Source organism: Crotalus tigris, unplaced genomic scaffold, assembly GCF_016545835.1.
Source record: "Crotalus tigris isolate CLP2741 ecotype Arizona unplaced genomic scaffold, ASM1654583v1 scf7180000018270.1253626, whole genome shotgun sequence".
NCBI classification, from domain to species: Eukaryota; Metazoa; Chordata; class Lepidosauria; order Squamata; family Viperidae; genus Crotalus; species Crotalus tigris.
The window spans coordinates 597,960-624,136 of NW_024096916.1; the positions used below are offsets into that span (position 1 = coordinate 597,960).

Sequence of the window (26,177 nt, forward strand, 5' to 3'; positions counted from 1 at the left end):
AAAAGATAACAGAAGAAGTGGAACAATTAAATACAATGATAGAGGATTCAACTGACCAACAAATACAGTCAATGGAAAATCCAGAAAAGGGACTGACAGCACTGAAAATGGAAAAGACTTTCTATATCAGTGGCTCTCAACCTTCCTAATTCTGCGACCCCAACCATGTGGTTGTAAGTTGAGGACTACCTGTATTTCCCTGCAGGCGGGGCAAGAGGAGGCACGCATGCTCCACCTCCTCCCCGGCTGCACGTGGGCTGTTGCCCAGCAACCGCCTTGGCCCGGGAGCGCCACGTATGCATGGTGCCGCCCCCTGCACCAGCCGAGGCGTAGCTGGCAAGCGGCAGCGATGGTGCAGGCCAACCACTGGCTGGGCCACCAGCTGGCCCAGCCCAAGGGAGGTAAGCCACCCGCCGGGCCCCATGTGCGCCAGCAACCCTCCCTGTGCCTGCCGGCCTCCCACCTCCCACCCCTGGCCCTCTTTTACTTACATGTAGTAGTTGCTCAGCAGGGAGGGGTGGAAACTTCCAGACAGCTCACCTTCGCTGCAGACAACTTGCAGCACCGTTTGCAGACTGGGGCTTTTGGCGGGCTCAGCAGGGCAGAGATACCGTGGACAATTCCTATTGGCTTTTGAAAGCCAATAGAATTAGACTCTATTCAAGAGAGTCTATTCTATTGGTTTTCGAAAGCCAATAGATTCTATTGACTTTCGAATGCCAATAGAATAGAGTCTCTTGAATAGAGTCTATTCTATTGGCTTTCAGAAGCCAATAGAATAAGAGGGAGTAGCACAGCTAAGGAAAAGGGGGAAAAATGGCAGACTGCGTTGTTTGCCAACTCCCGTGAAATGGTTGTTCAACCCCAAATGGGGTCGCGACCCACAGGTTGAGAACCGCTGTTCTATATAAACCAGAAGAAACTTGAGGAGCAAGAAGAAGAACAGACCAAAGGGAAGACAAAGATATCAGCAAAACTATGGGGATCTGGAATAATTGAGAGACGATTCACTAGCCCTTCCAAAAAAATGGCGACTGAATGGTCTCTTTTATGTCAAATAATATATATAACAACAGAGGGAGATCTATTTGATGAACTTAAAAGCACTGACATGGAAGGTGAGCTAGCAAAGGAAGAAAGCCAGAATAAGGCTGAAGAAAATTGGGGTTTTGATTTATTAGAGAGGATTTTATATTACTAATTAAAATAGAATATACTCAAATAGACAAGATGTGTATTTTGAATACTAGATTTTGTTATGAAATGAGATAAAGAAAACTTTGGTCACTTAAAGTATAAATATTAAAAGTTAAATTTGAATATTGATGGGAAATTAAAAATTGGGGAAAACAAATAAATAGGATATTGATTGTCTATAAAGATTGAATGTAAAAGTAAGATATGGATAAGCTAAAAATTACTGATAAATGTAATAAACATAATATTACTTAGTTGATATAAAAACTGTATTAGCTTAAATATAAGACAGTAGATATTAAGGGAAAAAGAGAAGAAATATTTGATGTTGAAATAGGGGAAATTTTGGTCATTAAATTTAAGACATTTAGAAATTAGTTGAAAATAAGGATGTTATACTGTATTATTAACTAGATGATGTAAGATGGTGGGAAATAGAATATACTCAAATAGATAAGATGTGTATCTTGAATATTAGTCTTTATTATGAATTGTGATAAAGGAAACTTTGGTTACCTAAAACTTGGAAATTATAAATATCAACTGTTAAATTTAAATATTGATGGGAAACTAAAAATTGGAAAAAACTAACAACACGACATTGATTGTCTATAAAGATTGAATGCAACTAGGATATGTATAAGCTAAAAATTTATTGATAAATGTAACAATGCTATTTTTACTTAATTGATATAATAAAAACTGTATTAGTTCAAATATGAGACAGTAATATTAAGAGAAAAAGAGGGGAAATATTTGATGTGGTAGCTTGAGATTTGTACTAAAGATTTTTGTATGTTATTGAATTATCGATTAACCCAGCCACCACATTGCTTTTTAAATACTTAAATGTAAAATTAGAAAATTAATAAAATATTACAAAAAAAGAAAGAAACTAAAAGAAATGTCTATGTGGACTTGTCTGATTGGTTTTTGATTGAGTGAGTTGTCATTATTTGTGGATAGATACCATCATGCACTGCTAAATAATGTTACTGTATTTTCTGGCATATAAGACGACCCCCGACTTCGGCGCTGATTTCCATGCCTAGAAACTACCGTAATTTCTGGCATATAAGATAACTCAGCATATTAGACGACCCCCGACTTTGGCGCCGATTTCCAGGCTTTAGAAAGTTGTCTTATATGCCAGAAAATTTACATGCACATGATTGCTATTTAATAGGTATTGTGTTATGGGATAGCTTGCATGTGTGGTTGGGCTATTAAAAATCTAGTATTACTGAGACTTCCATATCACTTCAAATAAATTGTTTTTCAGTGCAGCCTATCCACACTTAAAAGTGTCAGTCATTAAGTATGTAATAAATGTAGGTAGAAAAATTAAGAGGATTAGTGAGTAATTAATTAATCATTATGTTTTACTCCAGGTTTTGACAAACCCTTGAAAAATACTTGTATATTTCTTTATACTTCACAACCTTTATTTATTTACAACTATCCCTAGCATATATATTTTTGCATGTACAGTAGTAATCGCCTAATGTACCATCTATGTTTTTCAAGTAAATTGGTCCAATTTATAATAGTTTTCTCCAGATCCTTGTTGTTTTGTATAATTGCCTCTGATGGTTTCAGTTTTAATGTCCCAGAGGCGACTTCCGCAAGCGTTAAAATCGGCGCTGAAGTCGGGGGTCGTCTTATACGCCGAGTCATCTTATATGCTGGAAATACTGGTAGTTTCCGGCGTATAAGACGACGTTCTAGGCATGCGACTCAGCGCCAAAGATGGGGGTCGTCTTATACACTGGGTCACCTTATACACTGGCATATATGGTACCTTAAACATCCCTAATATATGCTTCTTTGTTCAATCATAAACATCCATATTCAGATGCAAGATGCAATAAGAATATTCTTACAAAAATCTGAAGTGGTACCCTTTGGCTTAAAAGAATGAGTAACCCCGTAATGTGTACTATCAATTTCAGAATCATCATTTCATACTCTAATTACTCAAGCCATAGAACCATCAGTAAGAATCACACTTTAAATAAATTCAGGTGTTTGCTAAATACTGTATGATATTGGGATTTGTCTGAACATCAATTTGTTCATTTTTTCCTACACTAAAATATTACTAATGTTCTCATAAGAAAATGACAATAGTTCACATTAAATACATTCAGGGATCCATTTTGTTGACATGGGGGGGGAGACTTCCCCAGGGTATTTCAGACAAGTTTAATTGCATATCTCAACTCATTTGGATCCTCCACTTTAGGTCAGTGTTGGTTTTTTTTTTCTTTTTTTTTCTGAAGCTAAAACTCAATTATGCCATTCTCTCTCAAGGGAGTTTAAAGTAGCTTCATCCATAATGATATTTAGGCAAGCAGCAAAAAGCATTTCTTTGCTTCACTTGGCTTTGAATGACTTTTAATATAAGATTGGTTTAAGTCTTGTTGTTTTTATTAGTTGCTTCTATTAATGTTTAATTGGCTTTTACATTGTTCTTGTGGAATACAAAATAACTTCCACTTGTACCTTTTCATTCCATCTCTAGGTGCTAATGGTGCCTGATATACAAAAAAGAAAAGAAATAATATAAATGGTGAAAACGTTACTAAATATTTATACATAACAATTAAACTATTGTTCAAATAATTGAAAAGACAATATTCACTACTTTCCTGAAAGTGCAGATAGTCATGACTTAGCACATATTTCATCTTAGGAGTGATGGCCCATGAATTTCTTCTATGTGTCCAATAAATAGGAGTGTATAATTATCAGCATCTTTAAAAGTGAATTGCCTTTAAGTTTACTGCCTGAAAACATTTGCTATGTACCTGCCACTTCTCCTGCAATCTCTTCTGGGTAGTTATAGATATCACCAGTGCTTTTTTTGTAAAAAAAAAAAAAAAAAAAAAGGTACTGGAATTCACACATGTCATATAACCCACCTTGCCTACCCTACAAGGTTCCATCAAAAAAGGTGCCAGAACTCCGTTCTGGGTGTTCTATGACAAAAAAAGCCCTGGATATCACACTACTTATCTATAATAAGCCATGGTAGTACAGTGGTTCGAATGCAGTAATGCAGACTAATTCTGCCGACTGCCATCAGTTCAATTCTCACCAGCTCAAAGTTAACTCAGGCTTCCATCCTTCCGAGATCAGTAAAATGAGGCCCCAGATTGTCAGGGGTAATATGCTGACTCTGTAAACTGCTTAGAGAGGGCTGTAAACCACTGTGAAACCACTGTATATAAGTCTAAGTGCTATTGCTATCTACAACCTTTAAACTATCTTGCTCTTTTCAGCTATGAGGAAATGTTCTCCATTGTTGAAATAAAGATCTGCCAATTTGCTTCATGTGAAATTGGGAGAATTATTCTAGCTTATACTTATTACCTTACATAGCAAGGTTTCTTAGGCTATAAACAAGTTGAGTACAGAACTTTCTTAAGGGCATGTAGTGGTTTGGAAATGTCTTTCCAAACACATGTGTAAATAAACTCACTTTTTAAAAACAAACAATGTCATAGCTAATGCCCACGGCCAGTTTTGTTGTCCTGATTTCCATAAATGATTAAGTGTTATGTACCCAAGTGGTTTTAAAGAGATTGTTGCAAACATATTGCAGCATATGTCTTTAATTAGCCACACTTCTTAAAAAACAGATTCTTAAAGCAGCCACTTAATATTGAAGGAAAACAGCTGCAATTAGAACTTAGTCTTCAGTCCAGAACTTGGTCTTAAGTCAGACAGAGTATCAACTGTATCAATTCTTTCCAAAATATTTTTTTTGTGTTACAACATACTATAATTGCTATTGGGTTCTCAGATGGATCTAGAACACACTCTGAATCAAAACCATCTATCTGGCAAAGAGGGAGAGAGTGAGTGAAAGAGAGAGGGGGGGGGAGAGAGAGAGGGAGTGAGTGAGAGTGAGTGATGGGACCCATTTACTTATTTATGTTAATGTATAAATAATGTCATTCCTACAATGACTTTCTATCAGTACATTTTTTTTTCCTTTAATTTCATTTTTTTCCTCGTTATTTAGGCACTTCTGTCATTCAAGTAACAGCGACTGATGCTGATGATTCTAATTATGGTAACAGTGCCAAAATTGTATATAGCATCCTCCAGGGTCAGCCATATTTCTCAGTGGATCCAGAAACAGGTTAGAATATCCATTGACTTCCTCTGTTATGTGAGCTTTGCATTGTTTCAATGATGTATAGGAACTGACAGCTTTAATGAGTTTTTCAAACTTTTTCACCTTTTGTTTTGAATGACTTATACATGCTTCTTCAGCTGGAATGTTCACTGTTAATTTCAAGATATGGAGTGGAATATTGTTAGGGAAAAATGGTTAATGTCTCTTCTTAGCTTGGGGATGGAGGTAAGCAAACTGAAAATTATCTCGTGTTTTTTTCTGGAACAATAGTTTGTCAACTTTGATACTTCAGCAGATGCCAGCCTTATCAGCCTGTTAAATTGGCTGTGGAAATCATCTTTTAGATAAGCCAAACTGAAAACCTTCCATGATCTACAGGAGGAGTTGATTCATCAACCTGGTCCTCTGGCATAATTTGCAAATTGTTTACATAAGCATGGTGAATACAAAGCCACAGCTGCTGGATATATTAAGTTGCAGGAGTTGCAGGATATTTTGGAATAGCTAATATGCCACAGATCTTCACGTCCACCCCCCATAACTCAGTTCTGAGTCAATTCATTTAAAATTGTAAAACTGCTTTATATATAATGATATGGTGTTTTTTTTGGGGGGGGGGTAAGAGAAGTTTCAGTAATAGCAAAGGTGATAGCGAATTTGTGCAATGGTCAGTCAGCATAAAAAGAATGAAAAAGATAACAGAGAGAAATGTAGAACTACCGGTAGGTGGATAAATATGTTTCTTTCCTTATTGTCTTAAGTCCCATGTTTTATTTTCATCCTGTGTATTAACAATGATTTAGGAAGGACTTGTGCACATGCAATAAGGACAGTAGTACAATAAGTTGAGAGTTGATAAGTTGGATTGTGCCATTACAGTTTGCAAATGGTTATTGCCACATTTCCTCTCCTCTATGTAATATATGATACATCAAAATAAGTCTTTTTTCTCATGTGGTAGCTTCATGTTTACATGCAGTATTGATTTAGAAAGTGCTTTTATATATTGAAATGATACAACTGCTTCATATATAGGTCTAGCCCCTCTGGGATCTTGGAGAGGATTGTAAATGACTACCTACCGTATTATGTCCTCAAAGATTTGCTTTAAAATCTCTCCCTCCCTTCCCCCCCTCTCTCTCTGTCACACACAAGCACACATTTTATTCTAACGTATGTAGCCATTTTAGCCTGTTTTCTGTTTTGTTAGAAAGATAATTACATTGATTTTAATGCCAGGCTAAAAAATACTGTGAAATAGGACTCCCCTGTTTTTTTTCCTCACTATAACATTAAACTGGACAAACCCACTTGAATATTGTTTTTTATATTTTCTTTTGCCTCTATTTTCTATTTCTTCCCACAAGGTATAATCAAGACTGCTTTGCCAGATATGAGCAGAGAAAATCGAGAACAGTACCAAGTGGTCATCCAGGCAAAAGATATGGGAGGCCAGATGGGCGGATTATCAGGAACCACCATGCTGAACATCACCCTCACTGATGTCAATGACAATCCACCTCGATTCCCTCAGAGTATGACATATTTAATAATTCTGTTATCTTCAAAAAAGTCATTATATTCATTCACCATCTGTGACAGTAATGCAAGTGAACTGATATTGCAACTATTTAAAGTCATATCAGAATTGATATCAGTATATTTCTAAAAAAAAAAATAATTCTTGCCTTAAACTAAAATTTTCAGATTGTGGTATTTTAGTCATATGAGACTGAACACCTTGAAGTGTTAAAAATACACTAATCTTTTCTACTTGGTAGTGTAGAGAGTGCTATGAAATAGAGATGGGTTCTAAACATCACTTGGTTATGTCTGGTTTGAAATTTCCTCTATTTGTGGCAAACCTATATTGAAATGGAAAGGGATCGTTCTTATTTTCTTAGGTACCAAAAAGTCTTTATATAACTTTGATTGATGTTTTAAATATCTTCCAACCTATTTTATACCTCAAGGGCCCCAATTAATTAGGCAGTTTCATGAATTAATCAGGCAGAATGGCTGTTAGAAGTGATGATGTGAGAAAATCTTCTCCACTTTCAAAAAAAATAAAATCAGGGATAACAGTGTATCTGAAACTACCACTCATAAAAGCTAGAAAATCTACCCAGTGTGGTCAACCAACACAACTAACCTTTCCAAGAATTATCATTTTTTTCTAGTCCATCATCCACTCTTATCACAAATTCAGTGTAAATAAATTCATGTGCTAAACAATCAAAATTAAACACAGACAATCAACTAATCATATTATCATATACTCTGCCAGAAAACAGTAGGGTCATGAATGTGCTGCCCTTTGCTCTTTGCTGCATCAAATAAACTAGTAGGAATCATTATGAATGATGGAATCTATCACTCATATTCCACAGGTTTCAATAACAATAGACTATAGGTAATCCTTGATTTATGACCAAAACTGAACCCAGAATTATGGTTGTAAGTCATAATAATTGTTAAGTCAGATGCCTATATCTAGCTTTCCTCATTGAGATCAGTATGTGTCAGGATAGGGAAGCCCCAGGAGGCCTGGCACAGGCCCACTCTGCAGCACCTCCCCAGCTCATACCTGGCTAACAGGACCTTCCCCACTCCCTAAAACACCCCTCACCTAGTTTCCTATTCCATTGGTCTCACACACTCGGGCTTCTCCCCCCCCCCCATCATGTCTCACTTCACTGATCTTTACTGAATATCACCTTTCTCAAGGGGAAGCATCCAATGCACTGCTCAGCCTTCTTACCATGTCGTAGCATGGCACGATTTTGGAAGCAGGCATAATTCTCATGATCTGAGAATTGTGGTCACTTCCCAAATGGTGCCTATTCCAGGATGGCATAAAACACTTGTGTAAAAGGGCCACACAGCAGATTGGCTGATTGTCTTTCTGAAAAAGAAGCAGCCAAAGTGGTAGATAGGCTTCCCATAGAGAAACTGTGGTGGTGCCATCTCAGAAGCAGTCACCATTTGGGGAGTGGCCATAATTCTCAGATCACAAGAAAGGAAATGCTTAGAGCACTTTCAATGTATAACTAAAGCATATGTGATTGAATATGGGTAACTGCTTAGGTTCAAGCCTGTCACAATGTGGCAGTAAGAGAGGCAAAAAGGCAATACTTTTTCAACCTTATCACATCCTTTGAGTGTCAACCAGTAGTCCTTTATAAGGTCTCTCATAATCAGTTGAGGAAGGATGGGCTAGAAGAACATTTATTTGCAATGCTTCTGGAAAATAAAATCAATAATTTGGAATTAGATCCAGGGGGGTGATTGAGGCTGGGATGAGGCAACTCACCATGGCCAACTCACCACAAGACAACTCACCACAGGACAACTAGCTTTGGAACAATTCAACAGATACAAAATTAAATTAATTTTGATGGAACCATGTCCAATACTAATAAAATAAAGTCAATCCAGAAATATAAGAGTTACAATAATTTTGACAAAAACATGGTCACCAATACTAAAAGTACCTAAATGAAACAATTAATAAAGTGTTGAATTGTCTTGCAGAGAGTTGTCCTAGACCAGTGATGGCGAACCTTTTAGAGACCGAGTGCCCAAACCACAACCCTAAACCCAATTATTTATTGCAAAGTTCCAGAGCTGCATCAGCATTGTGGTGCCCTCAGGGGGAGCAGGGAGTGTGGTCCACTGGGTGGGAGTGGCTGCAGTGGTGATGGCAGACTGAGTGGGCGTGGCCGGGGTGGATGTGGCCACCTTGATATTGCTTGTGAGGGGGATGCTTGTGGGGGCTGGGCAAGATTGGGGGAGATCCAGGGGGTCTCTGGTGGGTGGGACAGTGGGGAGGAGGCTCGTCCTGCGGGGTGAGGCAGGGGAGTAGGGCGGGGGTGCCATTGCTGCAGGGCAAGTCGAGGCAGGGGCGGCTGCTGCCTGACACCATCAGCCCCCGCACACAGAGCCAGTGAGCATATGGGGGCATGGTCTACTACCTCTACTCAAGCTTGCTAGCCAGCTGCTTCACCTCTTTTGTGCTGGGTGGGGCTGCTGCTCCAGGCACAGTGGTGACCTAATGGACCTGTGCAAGTTGGCGGCGGTGGCAGGTGTGGCCACAGAGAGGACTCTGAGTGCTGCCTCTGGCCATCACTGTCCTAGACCCATCCGAAGCTACTTGTATAACTTGCAAGATTATCTAGGATGAGTTTGAGAAAGTGGATAGGGTCCTCCATGAATCAGGTAGGTTAGTGCCCTCTCATTCCTGGTGCAGGAAAACTTCCATAGAACTGGCAGGAGGTTTGCAAAAATACATCTTTGATGAAGATAGAGACCTACCAGAAAGAGCATATCAGAGGCAGTAGTGTGCCCTCTCCTCAAGAAGCTACCACTCAATTCAACTTAGAGAAATAGCCAGTCTCCACCTTATCTTTTTGGGGATGTTGTTAAGAAGATAATAGCTTCTTAAGGCAGCCCCAAATGAAATGGATTATCTTGAACCTTTTCAGTCAGAATTCAAGCTTGGGTATAATACCAAGGTTCCATGGATCAATCTTCTCAGTAACTTGAGCCATGACCTTCCCACTCCTCTTTTCAACTTCCCTTAGATACAGTCAGTCATGGTATATGGAATTTGGGGTACTATATTTCACTATTTTTCCTTTAAAGACCTTCTCCTAGTTGATGAGGAAGGTCAAGAAATCAGGCGTCTGTTGCCATGGAACTTTATACTCTCATCATTCATATTTAACATCTGTGTGAAACTACTGTGAGAGATCCACTGACAGCACAGACTGTTATGATCACTTTGAGCTTCTTTCCCAGTACCTGGAAGCTTGAAGAAGGAGGAGGAACAGTCACACTCAATCCCTGAAAGAGACAGTGGTTCAAAATTTGGACACCTTCTATTACTAATATAAGGGCACTGGGAAATGTTTTTATTTCTTGATTTTTATTGTTGTAATGCCGAAGTTAAACACATTTGGCCTCAACAGTTCCTTGTGAATTGTTACAATTGGAAGGGTAGTACTTCAGTGTAATCTATTTTCTGGACAACTGAGCAAGTGATATGAATTCCTGCATTGATTCATTATTGTTTTCCATCTAATTTTCTTCTTTTTTTAAAAAAAAAAATCAAGAATGTTGGTTCCCTATATGTTTACAGAACAGAGGGTTTTCCATAGAAAACATTGTTGGGAAAGCCAACATTTTTTGTAGTTACTTTTAAAATAATGGTTTTCATAATAATATGCATCTTTCTCAGTTCCAAGATACCATAGCCTTGCGAAGCATAATAAGAGGTTATATTGCTTCATGTATAAGTTCCTGGACCTAGAAACAAGGTCAAAATTACTGTAGTTGATCTATAAGACAGGCTGCATAGCAATGAGATTGTGAAATGCCACCTACAGCAGAACATTCTGTCCATTAATTCTAGTCTGAGTTCATTTTTTATAACACTTGTGTAATGTGTATTGATTTTCATTCATCACTTGGGTAAGAGGTCTACTTAAGATGTAGGGATGTGATAGGTAACCAATCAAACAAGCTGCTGAATTCAGAGTAAGGTGATATGCTATAAAATGTATGCTCCTTGGTGGCAATTTCATAATGAGAATGAAAGCATCATAATGGAAGAAGAATATTTGGTAATGATTTTTCAGCTCTTATTATTTCCTGTAAAACTTATGTGGACAAAAAAATACATAAGGGCATAGAGTAAACCTTCTTCAAAATGAGTTATTTTAATTACCATTTGCTGTAATGTATTTGCAATTCATTCAAAAATAAATAAAGGAAGTGTACTGTAATATTAACACAATATTAAGAAAAATTGAATCACATCAATTAGGGCAGTGATGGTGAACCTTTTAGAGACCGAGTGCCCAAACTGCAACCCAAAACCCACTTATGCATTGTCAGGTGCCAGATGTGGCCCATTGGGTAGGCGTGGCCCATTGGGTGGGCGTGGCTGCAGTGGTAACGGCAGACTGGGTGGGACTAAAAAGTTCAATCAATCAATGGGACTAAAAAGTTCAATCAATCAATTCCAACTTTGCAAGATCTTCTTTTTTCCCCCACAAGAAGTTGAAATTGACTGATTGATTGAACCTTTTTTGGGGGGGGGGCATGGTGGCGGAGGCCTAAAGTGAAAAGGTTTTATAAAACCCAGCTGAAGGCCTAGCACTGGGGTGACGGTGCGCGTGCCCACAGAGAGGACTCTCAGTGCCGCCTCTGGCACCTGTGCGATAGGTTCGCCATCACTGACTTAGGGCTACCATATATGGGCTGCAAAAAGTCAAGAGGACTACTAAATGGGATGAAAGAGAAACAGAAAATGATTACTGCCTTCTTATGGCTATCTGGACTTTTGCAGCCCAGATAAACTTGCCTTAACTAATTTTTTATGTATTAAATGGCATGAGGTATTATTTCTGCAGTCAACTAAGGCCAATAATTCTTAAGATTCCACACTGCCGTGAATCAGAACCGCTACATCAAGGGTCAGATAACTATAATGTAGTTGAACAGCATGCCAGATTTCAGTTTTTAGCTGTTTTGAGATACAAAATTCATGACCACTGTCAGTTTATATTATTGCACTGCCTATATATATTTGTGTGCATTTCTATGTACACAAATTGAGGATAAAAAGAGTGATGGCATTATTTAATGCTATTATTAAATAATAACATGTACAAAACATCTAAAACTGTATTTGAATCAATAAAGCAGATTCATTCAATTAGTAAAATCAATTTTTATTTTAATCTTGATTTAATAATTCTCTCTCTCTCCCCCCCCCTCTTTCTCATGTGTATGTGTATATGGTCAAAAATATACCAATTTGCTAAACGAATTAAAAGATTTTGGGGGAAAAAAAGCACATTTGGTTCAGTTAAAAGACATTTGATATTTGATTCAATACATGAAGCTGATGTGGCAATTCAATCCAAGAATACCTATCCATGATTGGATTTAAATATACTGTATATTTTGCAGGCAGTTCAATCAAATCATTTCCAAATTGAACCTTTGAATCCATTATTTGTATGGCTTTATTAAACATAGCTTCCTTCTGCTACTTCTTGTTTTATTTTAGCTTTCCCCAAAAGACTGATTGCTCAATTAAAGAAGCCTATGCTGCAGTGCATAATATTCTGTTCATCTCTTAACCAATAAAATGCTATAGGGAAAAAAATAGAGCAGAAAAAAATGTTTGGTATCATTCTTCCTGAATATTTCAGCTAGGTGGGAGTCAATTTTTTTTCCCTTGAAAGCATATTATGTCATTTTACATTAACAGTGACTCTCAGGTTGCCGAAGTAAGTTATATTCCAGGCTTTTCAGTTTATGCAAAAACAACATACTGTAATGTGGCATATTGATCTGACAATTAAAGCGTTGTCCTTGCCACTTAACCCTTGCTTATTGACTGATTACTGTATCAATATACCTGTGACTGACTAAGCAATGTGGGAGCACAATTAATAAATGCATCATGATTTGGCAAGTCCTTTTCTCTCTTTCTTCAAGTCTTGCCTGCCTATTGGCTAGTTATGATCCTGGATTTTCTGGGCTCCCTGCCTCAGTTTGGATTGGAGCCATTTTGAAAATATTTCTATTCCCTAATCATCCTATTTGTACAGGTATGACATTTCAGAATTGGATACCCACACATACTACTCCCAAAATTAAATTGTCCACCAACAGAGACCTGGCCAGTGATTATTTTAGATTCTGGACGTTGCTGACCTTGAAATACCAGTCAGAATGTTAATGACAGATAACAGACTGTCAGGAATTACAGAATTTATTTTCCATACAATGGGAAAATATGTTATCTGAGAGGATTATCATGCAGTTCCTGATATATACAGTATATCCAGACTTCTGCCATATAATCTTTTGCCAATGAGTTTCAGTGTTATGAAGCTAAATAGTCTGATTCCATAAGTCAGATTTTTATGTGTCTACAGTATTAGTCTCAAAATCTTCTTATTTCAGCAATACAAGATACCTAAAATGAGTCAATCAGTGCCACCAAGTCTCTCCCCCCCCCCATATTCATTCCCATCTGGAAGCAGATGAAATATGGGAGCTCCTCACCCCTTACTCACATATAAACTACTTCAGATATTGCACTAAGAACTTCAAGAACCTTTTTGGTGGGCTATAGTTAACCTTCCTATGATTTTTGACCACTCTACCTGCAAAGTTAACTTGGAAAATATGCCAGCACATTTTGTGTTTGCAGTTCATTTTCATCATGGTTTTTTCTCTCCATTTATATCCAATATTTTAAATGCTGAAAGAATTTTTGCTCATCAGTTAAAATATTTTGTATGTATGGAGGGGAAATGATAAAAAAATAATCTATTTTATCTAATGCCCTATTTTTAAGAGCATTAGAACAAGTTTAACTTAAAATACAAAGAGATATAGAAGAGAATCAGCAAAACCTTCAGTTAAACAATATGAATATCTGCTTGCTCTTTTCTCTTAAAACATTTTTGTTCAGTCTGTCCAAGGGAATAAGTACCAAAGAGAACAAACATACTATATTACAATATACCACACCAGAGCCTAATAACCATGATTTCTTTTTTATTATATTATGATAGCTTATACTGATGTGTATATAGCTCATATGGATATGTATATAGCAAACAAATGGCTGGGATTTAAGTATACTGAGTCACAGTATACTTAATGATGATTTATTGAATAAGGTCAGTTGGATGGATTTGCACCACATGCTAAACTATAAAGCACAATATAGAAACCACAATGTCTGGCTCAATCCAAAATACTAAGCCTACACCAAACAAATTACCTTATTGTTGATGTGACCTTGATCACCGTGGGGAAAAAATGAACTTTCATTTTGATTTTCTGACGTGATGCCATGATACAACAAAAAGTATAAGTGACCAGAAATTGGGAATATTGTAGTGAGCAACAGAGGCAATGTATATATGTGGTTATCTGGAAAATGGCCATTTGCTTCTGTAATAGCAAAATGCTGACAACAGACTTTGTTTCCTAGTGCATTTCTGATATATTAAGACAGGTAAATGGTATCTTTTATGCTAACTTAATCTTTTCCAAAAGCAGCATTTCTCAACCATGGCAACTTTAAGATGTCTGGACTTCAGTTCCCAGAATTCCCCAGCCAGCATGCTGGCTGGGAATTCTGGGAATTGTAGTCTACACATCTTAAAGTTGCCAAAGTTGAAAAATAATGCCCTAAAGCACAGGTATCAAACTTGCTGTGTCACATGACATGTTGTGATGTATCGCGACCAGTGATGAGATTCAGCCAGTTTGTACCACTTTGGCAGAACCGGTAGCTAATTTTTTGTTGCCCAGGTCCAGAATGGACTTCTGGAAGCAGCATCCACACAGAGAACCGGTTGTTCATATATTTGAATCCCACTACTGATTGCAACTTTTTTCACATTGCTGCAGCTGGGGTGAGCGCGGCCTCCGCATGATGCGGGCCAACAGTTTCACACCCCTCCCCTAAAGAGTTTTTTTTCCCATACATATTTATAATGGTTTTTATGTCTCTATTTTTATTATATTACTAGCTGTACCTGGCCACTCGTTGCTGTGGCTCAGTCTGGTTAAATGGAAAAGAAAGAAAAGAGAAAGTGCATGTAGCGTGTGTTGCTTTTACGTCCAATAGATGCTGTTTTTGAAAAAAACATGTTTTACCTGTCACAGGTGTGACATCTATATAATATAGGTATATAAAAACATGCGTGTATTCGAATGCAACGTTGTGTCAAAATTTCAAAGCAATTGGAGAAGAACTTTCGGAGATTTAAGATTTTCAACAAACGAACATTTACATTTTTATTTATATAGATAGTCCACCTAGAGTCACCTAAAACAACAAAATGGGTGGTATATAAATTTATTTATTAAATAAATACATACTATCTTGTTCAATGCTGTTATAAAATATGCATGATATTTCGAATAAATTGTTCATTTTATTTTGGGGAGAGGGAAAGTAACGAATCACTTTTCTTAAAGACAAAAATCTGTACTTTTGCATATAAACATTTCATCAGATTTTCTTTAAGCCAACGTATATTTGCCAACATTGATTTAAGGCTCGTTTAGTTTTATCTCTTGTCCATTGAAATTCAAACTCAAAAACCTGAATGGTGATTACAATATTGTATCTGTCATTTATTGCCTATGCGAGTATGAATTCAGTTATATTTGTGGGGCAATTATATGTAACAAAATACAGATTGAGGATTCCTATTTATTTTTTGTAGCATTCATTAAATTATTCTGGTGTACTTGATAAGATAAAATAACTGGCAGAATTTCAGTGTGTAATTACACTGAGCTTACACTCGGTGACTTATTTCTGAGTAAGCTTTTTTCATAAAGTTGGTGCAAGACTTGTACGTTAGACAAAATGTGGTGACAGAATAAAGTGATAGAATTCAAACTTATAGTAGTTTTGGCTGCATGTGGGTGATGGGAATCTTATTTCAAGAAAACAATTTCAGTGTACAAATGAACATTCATTTACAAACTGGAATGTCACTACAGAAATAATTAGTCAAGCCTGTAGCCATCTGTTAGACTTTAGGATATAGAAGAAAAATTGTGTGAGTATTTCTGTGGATTGTGTGGGAGGAAACATTTAAAAATAATGGATGACCAATAAAATAATAAAAATATGTAGTATAATTAAAGCCTGCAAAGTCTTTAATTTTTCAGACTTTTGTTCTCCTCCACCTAATGTGTAGAATGAGTCTCTGTCTGATTACATCAATGTAAATTGTTCCACAAGAGAACAGATAGTCTTTGGTAACTTTTAAATGTCTTTCCTATGTTTTAAAGACAAACCCCAGAGACAACTTTAGGTCTCAAGTACTTGAGCAATAAATTACTCATGGATCTCCCCTTTATGACAGTTCAACAGCTTCTTAATAATTGGAAAAAGACACAGCAATTTACTTCTTCTGTTGACTTTGAGCACAATACCTGAAATTGTCAAAAACAGAGATAGGCAAGCTGGTACCATCCAAGAATTTAAACTTCCGTCAGCTCTTGCCACTATAGTCAATTATATAAGACTTATGGTATAGAACAAGCTTTATTGCCTCCTGTAGTCTTACTTCCAAGCAGTATATACTTTTTTTTTTGCTGCAGCTTTAGAAGGAGCCTCAGTGTATCTCTAACAGAATTTTTTAAATGAAAAGGATAAAATAATCAAGATATAGAAAGTCAGACCTTTGATCCATCTACCTGGGAATGGTTTACACTGATAGAACTAATTCTCAAGGGTTTAGAGAGAATCTTCCCAAATCCTGCTTAGAAATGCCAAAAGGTTCAATATGAGTCATGTTGGATACAAGAAACATCCTTTATCATTGAGAATTATTTTTCTTCTATGACAACAAATGCAGAGTTTACTGTCTGTATTGTGGATCAAAATCTCCAGTTGCTCATAAAAGAGACTAAGGAGAGACACAGATACAGATAGCTCTTGACTTACAACCACAATTTAGCCTGAAATTTTGGTGGTAAGTGGTTGTGATTGAAGGTTGAATCACTGTGTGATCAGATTCAATGGTCATTAAGTAAGTCACTGCAGTTGTTGAGCAAATCATATGGATGTAAAATGAATCATGTGGTCATAAATTTAAATTGTTTTGGGGATTTTTTTTTTTTTTTTTGGGTGGAGAACACAATCACATGACCATGGGAGGCTGCAACCAGTTGTAAATATGAGCTGGTTGCCAAGCACCCAAAATGTGATCATGTAAGCTTGAGGATGTACAGCAGTCATAATTTGAGGATGGGTTGTAAGTAACTTGTTTTTAACTCTGTTGTGATTTAAAAAATGTTTATTAAGTGAACAGTCATAAATTAAGGACTGCCTGTAATGAATTTCCACACAAGGACTAGTCCTTTATCCCAACATCACAAGGAAGTAATCACTTTCTAAAAGGGTCCAGCTTCTATGTCGGGATCTTGAAAATCTTCCTTCAAATGAACCTATTAATTTAAGAAGTAACTTTACTGTATCTATTTACCAGTCACATTTGACAAAGCATCTCTATAAATCTGTGTAATAAACTAAAATAAATAACTTTATTTATAAATAGCTTTAGTTAGTCACTTATTTTTTCAATATTATCTTTCAGCCCAGAAGTATCCTCAAGATACTTTCCTTATGATACTATTATGCTATACAGTAATTAACCATCCAGTTAAAATGTGCAGTTAAATTTATTCTATTCTTGCATGTAATTAATATTAGCTATTGGTAATAAGCAAGAGTTCCCATTAGCCAATATCAGCAAGCAAGCCAATCTTTTAACTTCATTAAGAAATATAATTATTGTTTTCCAAAAAAAGAAGCATCCTAAAACAAGAGGAAAGAGTTCCTCTACTTTAGAGTTTCACAGACAGAGAATTTGGGATGACTTGGACTTTAACTCTTTTCACTTTAATCCATACTAGCTCATGGTAGTATGGAAGTGGTTTACCATTGATAATTTCTTCCATATTTTTTAACCCCTTGCCTTGCCTTGCTTACACCCCTAGTATATCTTGACAGTATTTCATCTAAGCAATAGCTAGATTTTATCCTACTTGGTTTTTCAAGAACCTCCAACTTCATCTAGATGCTACCAACCTTTCTTTAAGGTATTCAACATGACAGCTTGCTCATTAAATATTACAATATCTACAATACAATTATTTGTTTATTATTTAATTGCTATAGGAAGTGATTGGGTGCCAGCATACAATTGAGTTGAATATTACTTTTACCCTCAAATTGTCCTCCCTCCAAATGTGCCAGTCTTATTAAAATTCTTTGAAACTTGCTCTGAAAATTATAGCAGATGTCGTGCTTCAACAACCCTCTAGAGTCATTTCAATTTTAGCTCCAGGCAAATTTTTCGGTGACATTTTTATCCCAAGACTGACTACTTTACAATCTGTTATAAACTAAAAAAAATAATACACATTGATTTTAGAAATTATATTTCAATAGATACACCTGTATACTTTCCAGGGTAAGAATTCTGACACTGGATTGGACTATTAGTGCTACCAAGTATCTACTCCTTATACCTATAATCTGAAATTTACAGGTAACAAATCAAAGAAGATTGCACTCTGTCAGCATTCTATTTTCTTTTATAACTTTTGTTTCACCAGTATTAGCTCTATGCTCAAATTTGCTGGTTGTTTTCTTATATTCACCAAGCAGCTGGGGAACTTGTTTCTGTTGAATTTTTAAAATTATTTATGTAGTTGAATACCTAGGTGTACAGGTATATATATATACACACTTACGCTTTTAATTTTTTTTTCCAGGCACATATCAGTTCAGCTCTCTAGAGTCTGCACCACTTGGGACTTCGCTTGGCAGAATAAAAGCCAATGACCCCGATGTGGGTGAAAATGCTGCGATTGAGTACAGCATTGCTGCTGGCGATGGATCTGACATGTTTGATATCATCACTGACAAGGACACACAAGAAGGGATTTTAACAATCAAAAAGGTTTATTTTCCTCTCTGTCTTTTATTGGACTTGACACTTCAGGTTTTAGATTTCCCTTTGAAGCTGGAGGATGGATCAGATTTCATGAAAGGTCAACTGCAGAGAAACTAGCAGGTGTTAAGCTTCAAACCTACCTTCCTTCCTTCCTTCCTTCCTTCCTTCCTTCCTTCCTTCCTTCCTTCCTTCCTTCCTTCCTTCCTTCCTTCCATATTTTTAACTGTTTTCACTTGTCAGATGCATTGAAATTTGTTGGCATGTAACTTTAGAAGTATAAATGTGAAAGTTCTATTGAACATGTAAGAGAGGTTAAAGTACTTGGCAAGGAGTCTATGACAATTCGCCATGGCCAACTCGCCACAGCCAAGTCGCTGTGGGACAACTCGACATGGTCAACTTGTCACGGCCAACTCGCCAAGACACAATTCTCCATGGCCAACTCGTGGCAGGACAACTCGTCTCAGGACAAGAGTTATACTAATATCAACGAAATGGTGGAATAGAATCATTAAAGAAAAGATGCAAATAATGAAATATTTTGAAATATTTTATTTATTTATTTTAAATAATTGAATTGTTAAATTATCCTGCAGTCAGTTGTCCTGCAGTGACTTGATTGTAGTGAGTTCGCTGCAGTGAGTTGGCCATGGCAAGTTGGCTGTGACGAGTTGGCCATAGTGAGTTGACTGTAGTGAGTTGTCCCATTTTGCTTTGAAAGCTGACTGACTAGCTGAAGTCTACATTTCCCCCCCAGAGGCTGGAAATAGCCAAATGTCTATGTGGTATCCTGAAAATAGGAGGCAAAAGAATTCTTGGTTTCTAGTGAGGTCTTTATCCAGAGAGCCCTATGGGTATCTCTCCCCCCCTCCTTTATACCAGAGTTTATAGTACTTATTTCACTTAGTTTTATGTAAACAAAAACAGAAATTCTTATCAAGAGTACTTGGGTTCTGAAGCTTCCACTCGATGTATTATTATGATAGAATCTGAAAAGTCACGACTTTTTGAGATATCTTTTTATAGTGTCCTCCATACATTATGTCAGCTCTATTAAAGTAAATGGGGAAATCAGCTGCAGGCCAAGAAATTTATTGGATAAATTAGAATTCCAATAAGGAATTGCTGGCTCTAGGCATCTGCTTCACACATCTCTTGATGGCCCATCCACCAGTAGCAGATGGTCTCTGCCCAGAAATCATCTTTAAAAAGAGAGAAAATCAGTCTGCATGCTGATCTGCAAATACATGCTGTAGTTATAGTGTCAAAGGGTAGTGAAGGGACACAATATGCACCTGGGGTGGTGTATATATGTGTGTTTGTGAATAAAATTATATAAATACTATAAACTCTGGACATTTTCTTCTGTGAAGTTAGTACAGTTCAGGAACAGCTTCAGTAGTAGTCCAAAATTGATATTACTCCTAGGATAGATTGAGAGAAATAAGAACTATGAAAGAGTTTATTAACAGAATATTGTGTTGTTGTTGACATATTTTCTTTGCCCATCTTTCTCATCTTATTAATCAGGAGAGTACTACAGTATAACAAACCATGATAGCATTATAACAGCATGAGAACGGTATGAGAGCTTTCTCTCCTCATATAATTTTAGTTTCAGTCATGTCTTTCATATGATTTAGGTCCCTCAACAAAAAGCCTGAATAGATAATTTTAGTAGAGAAAATTATCCTTTTTATCTTCATCAGATCTTTTGTGGAGGGGCAGATTTATATTGGTGGAGCCTTTTCCATTTTTAATTTCCTATAATTTGTCATTTTAACTAAGGTAGGCTTCAAGATAATTTAAAGCAGAGGTAGGCAATCTGTCTTCCTGATATTTTGGTCTCTCTCAGTTCCTTGCTATTAGTAATAATCAACAGACTGATGTAAGTTAATGTCCAAAATATCTGCAAGGAATTAGACTGACTATTTTTTATTAAAGTGTGGTTAATTCAAAGAAGCCGGCAACAGAAATCATGGTTTACACTGAACTTAATTTTCATTAGCTAAAAATGATCCTGGGACACTAATTCAGTCCATAAGTCAGCTGAAAGAAATCATTTTTATTTTCATCAGAATTCAAAATTTATCTCGATTCATTATCTCATCTCAAAGAAGCAACACAGATAACATTTGCATGCAAAAACTTCAGGCATTTCTGCACAACCAGTGATTGCCCTGACAGTAGCTCTTGCAGGAATATGCTTCAGTAAAACTTTGACTAGCACCCTTGGCATGTGTAGCCTATTTTGTTTATTCACAGTGAGATAAAAGGCAGAGGAAATCCAACTGTTGTGGTTAGTAAAATATTTTGTAGCTATGTGCAAAGACACTGTTAATGTATTAGGCTAGGCCAGGGGTAGGCAACCTTGGCTCTTTTATGACTCGTGGACTTCAACTCCCAGAATTCCTGAGCCAACTGGGCTAGGCCCAAGGAGAGCTGGGTTCAAGGTTTAGCCATTGGAGCTCCCTGATTTATTTTTCTTTAAACTTCACATTTCTTTCTTTTTTCAGGTATCTGCAATTCAACCACTAGTTCTTTTAACCCATTGACTCTTTCTTCATAAATTTGTTTTGAATTTCCATCCTCATTCCTTTTCTTGACATAACCAAATAATCCCAATGGATTATTTCCTTTTCTATGCAGCACCACATTCATTCAGTGCCCAGTCATTCTTGATTAGTCTTCTTGTTCCCTTACACATATTTCTTAGGCACCCAAGTCCTATTATCACTCCAGTTTACTTCACTTGTTTCCATTTCCACTTCTTCTCCTCAGGATTCATTTTTGGCCCTACTGAACAGTGATCTGTCTTATAGTCAGCATTTCTCACCGTTCTTGTAACCTTCAATAATTCTCTCTGTCTTTCTTACAAACCAACCAATCAGCTTTTAATTTGCAACCATTCCTTTACCATGTCTGCATATGAAAAGACTTGTACTTAAACCATGCATTCAAAACAAATGAACATTTTTGAAGCAGTTAACTGGCAAGAAGTCAGTATCCTGATACATTCTTGGTTCTTCAAATGACCCATTCATTTTTTCTACATTGTCTTGCCTTATCCCAGCCAGCCTTTATTGCCACCAAACAGAATATTTTTTTCCTGTACTGCATTAATTTAGAATGTTGCTCAGTTCCCCTTCTCCAAATTGTCCCTGCTTTTTATATTATTACCATTATTTGTAATGTAATATACAAGTATCACTAACCTAAGGTTTCCTATTTTTTACATACACACACAACAATCTATTTGGCAACAGTTCCTACTTTCTGAATTGTTTCTTCCAAATTTAACCTACATCTTCATTTCCATGCTATGATTTATCATTTCATTCCAGAAGATTCAACCAGTTCAATTCCAGTCTGTTTTATGTTTCCATTTTCTTGGGTTCAGTATCATAAAACTTTTCCATTATATTTTTTTAGTGCATCCATCAGTTTACCATTTATTTCCTTTATATTCCAAGTCATAGTCTTCCTTATGATATAGCGCCACTAACTAAATGGTCTCTGGATATTGACTTCTATTGCCCATCATGACTTTGATCAATCAAGGCTTTCACATAAAACTTTTTAGAAGTATTGTCCTTAGTCGTACCTGTATTATATGCCACATTTCCTGCTAACAGAAGGGTAATACTTTCAAATCTCAGTCCATTGTAGTCAGTATGATTTATTGAACAAAGTCCAGGTTTACACCAAGCATGACTGCAATTTATATATCCCACAATCAGCTACAAGAAGTTTGTCTTATTCAACATGAGCTATGATAGTTAACCATGAAGACCAATATACTGTTGCCCATATTTCACCTATCTACTAACACATACTCTTCAGCATCTAGTGATTTGATTTTTAAATTTAAGCTTGTTAAAAAAAGTCTGTTATTTATATTGCAGTATATCCTTAGAGAAACTGCTGAGTTGAGATTAATTTGAAATGAGTTTTGAAAGATTTATACCAAAGAAGAACAATTTCTGGCTGACCTATATTTAGCACTCATTTTTGACGGGGTCCTCTATTTGGAAAAAAAGTGTAATTCTGATTCACCCAAACCAACAGCAATTTAACCATTGATCTCAGTGAGATGCAAATTGAACCTAATGTTTCATGCCAAATGTAGCATGTTACAGCATTTTTGAAATGAAACACTGATTTGTATTGATTGATAGAGCAAACCCAGAATGATATAGCACTGCAACAAAGTTCAATAGTTAAAGAAACTTCATTGTTCAAAGTTGTAAATGCAAGGGCCATCTATCACAAACTCTCTTTTGTTGCTTTCAGTGAAACTGATTGTTGAAATAACTGTACAAATTGGATATGAGCTTAGGATGCTCATGTATATGTAAAAACTTTCTATGGTGTGTTATTTCACTGATTCATACTGACTCTTGAAAAACAAGACCATTGAAATTTGATCTGTACATGAGCCAACACTTCTTGTCTGAAAATAGAATATGATTCACTTCTCTGCTTAGAAATTTCAGGCATGACATCTTTTTAAAATAGTATTAGCTGCCAATAATAGAAAAACTCCAAACTGGGATGAAATGGAATATTAATTTATAAGAGTTTCATTTTCCATGTTTTTTTTTTACTAAAACTCTTTAAGTATTTCCTTATTCAAAGGAGCAATTTTTCAAATGAATTTTTCAAATTATTTTTCTAACCATATTGACATGCACTAAAAATAAAAGAGTACTAAAATACTGGATGCTTAAATTATACCAAGTATTTATCAAGTTGTTTAAAAAAATCTGGAAAAGCATTTGCAGAATGCTAAAAGGATACCATTAAAATCATTTTAAAAAATCATTAAAGTGATGGAAGGTAAATTATTGAATACAAAAAATATAACCATAAGTATTTCAAAAAGGTATTAAAAATGTAATCCTAAGTAAAACTCATTGAGTTCAGTGGAACAGACAAATATATATAACAGAGGTCATTTTCAAGTATTAATTTACACTTCCTAAGTTTTTGTGTTTAAACAAATGTTTTTTCATGGTTCATTAAACCTTACAAGATTACCACAATCTTCCTTTTCTCAAGATCTCATATGTCACTGTTAGAAATTCTGTTTATATAAAGCACCATTCAGAGCAAAGAGTACAGTCACCATGTGCTTTACTGCTCAATTATATAATTGTAACAGGAAACAGGAAACTTTACCTAGAACAAAAGAGTATAGAGCAGTGATGGTGAACCTTTTCGAGACTGAGTGCCCAAACTGCAACCCAAAACCCACTTATGCATCGTCGAGTGCCAGGTGGGTGTGGCCCTTGGCTGAGTGTTGCCAATTGGGTGGGCATGGCCAATTGAGTGGGCATGGCTGCGGTGGTAATGGCAGACTGGGTGGGACTAAAATGTTCAATCAATCAATTACAACTTTGCAAGATCTTTTTTTTCCCCACGAGAAGTTGAAATTGACTGATTGAACCTTTTTTTTTTTTTTTTGCACATGGCGGTGGAGGCCTAAAGCGAAAAGGTTTTATAAAACCCAGCTGAAGGCCTAGGACTGGGACAATGGCGCGTATGCCCATAGAGAAGGCTCTGAGTAGTGCCTCTGGCACCCATGCAATAGGTTCACCACCACTGGTATAGAGTATATACCATAGATCCAAACTTGTAAATACTGCCATCTACTGGCTGAATACTACTACAGTTGTTGCATAGAATACATTCCAACAATGAGTTGCAACAATCACTGCTTGAAATCTCTTAAGATGATTTATTTAATCTGACATTCATGACAGTTACTGTCAGATTGCTAGAAATGGTGAAATTATTGATGCTGTGAGATTTGGGATAATTTAAATTGACTTTAGTTTGGAGCATTGCAATGCTAACCATAGAACTGCATCAGAACCCAGAAGACAGGTTTTCCAAAAATGCTTAATCCTTTTTTTTTTTTTTAAACAAAAAGTGCTTATGTTTTTTTTTCTCCTTTTCTCTCTTCTTTACCTTCCATATTTGGATACAAGCAATTGGATTTTGAAAAGAAGAATCAATATAACCTAAAAGTGGAAGCCACTAACACTCATCCTGACCCACGATTTTTCTACTTAGGACCATTTAGAGACTCAGCTTTGGTTAAAGTTTATGTGGAAGATGTAGATGAGCCACCTGTTTTTAATTTGCCATCTAATTTAATAGAAGTAGATGAAGATGTCAGGGAAGGCAGTATCATTGGGCAAGTGATAGCCCAGGATCCAGATGCAACAAGGAACCTAATCAAGTAAGTTATCTTCCATGAATATAAAAAAAGGCTACATTGAAAGTATGCGATCTTGCCTATAATGTGCTTCAGAGTTTAGCAACTTTGTGTTTAATATTGGCAATAAGGCTTCTCAGGGTCCTTTAAATGCATCAAAGAAATGGTGGCAAGACAACCAGATTTTTATCACTTTTTTCTGCATTTTTATAATAATATAGCTTCACTTCACAGTATACACTCAGATTTTATTCCATCTATCAGAATAAATGCACACATGCACACGCACTGAAAAGTATGAAGGAACGCATTAGCAATTTATTTTGTTTCAGGTTTGGGATGGAGGAATTGAAATGATTTTTTTAAAATTCCACTTTGTGAAGCATAACGCTGATTGGATAATTTATTATTATTTATCTGTTTCTTAGATTTAAGGACTGTTCAACTCTGAAATGACTCTGGATAGCCTGTGTAGTTAAAAACAAAAATTAAAAGAGAAAAAGACATGGTATAATAATAATAATAAAAAAAGTTGATGCTGTTGTTGTTTTCCCCATTCCCCTACTGGTTAGCTATAGGTAAAGCAAAAAATGTCAATTTTGAAAATAGACAATTGTGTATCAAATTTGAATCCATCCCCTCCTGCCCAGGGTTTGGTGGTGAAAACACTGGTAGGATGGAACACATGAAAGTTCTGTCAATTATTTTTATAGTTTCGCTGCAAAAGAGGCTTTGGTTTATTTTCCTCATTCACAGCATGTTTAAAAATGTATTTTTGTACTTAATTTATTCTCTCAAGGTGGCAGAGGGTGCAGAGGTTTTCATTTTTTTTTTTCCTGCTACACGTGCTTCTATTTCTTTGCACTGATATGTCAAGGCTCCTTGCGATGAGTTTGCGAATGATATCTTAACTCTGTGAAATTTCTGATGTGCAAAAAAAAAAAAAATCACAAGAGACTCAGAATGGGACAACTTAGCCAACTAAACACTGCCAACTTGCCACAGCCAACTTGATGCAGGACAACTTATCATGACCAACTCACTGCGGGACAACTCACTGGGGGGACAATTCAACAATTCAATTTAA

The 26,177-nt window shown here is 36.3% G+C and overlaps 1 protein-coding gene across 3 annotated transcripts in view; it reads left to right on the forward strand.

The window, feature by feature from the left end:
- CDH9 (cadherin 9) overlaps positions 1 to 26,177 on the forward strand; it is a 145,725-nt gene that overhangs the window by 93,118 nt on the left and 26,430 nt on the right. For 2 of the 3 annotated variants that reach the window (XM_039349417.1, XM_039349418.1), the window contains exons 4-7: positions 5,228 to 5,347; positions 6,712 to 6,879; positions 18,686 to 18,873; positions 24,861 to 25,114. In XM_039349417.1, the coding sequence (XP_039205351.1) occupies positions 5,228 to 5,347; positions 6,712 to 6,879; positions 18,686 to 18,873; positions 24,861 to 25,114 (730 nt within the window). Of the gene's footprint in view, positions 1 to 5,227; positions 5,348 to 6,711; positions 6,880 to 18,685; positions 18,874 to 24,860; positions 25,115 to 26,177 lie in introns of those variants that run through there. The other variant, XM_039349419.1, reaches the window with a different exon arrangement.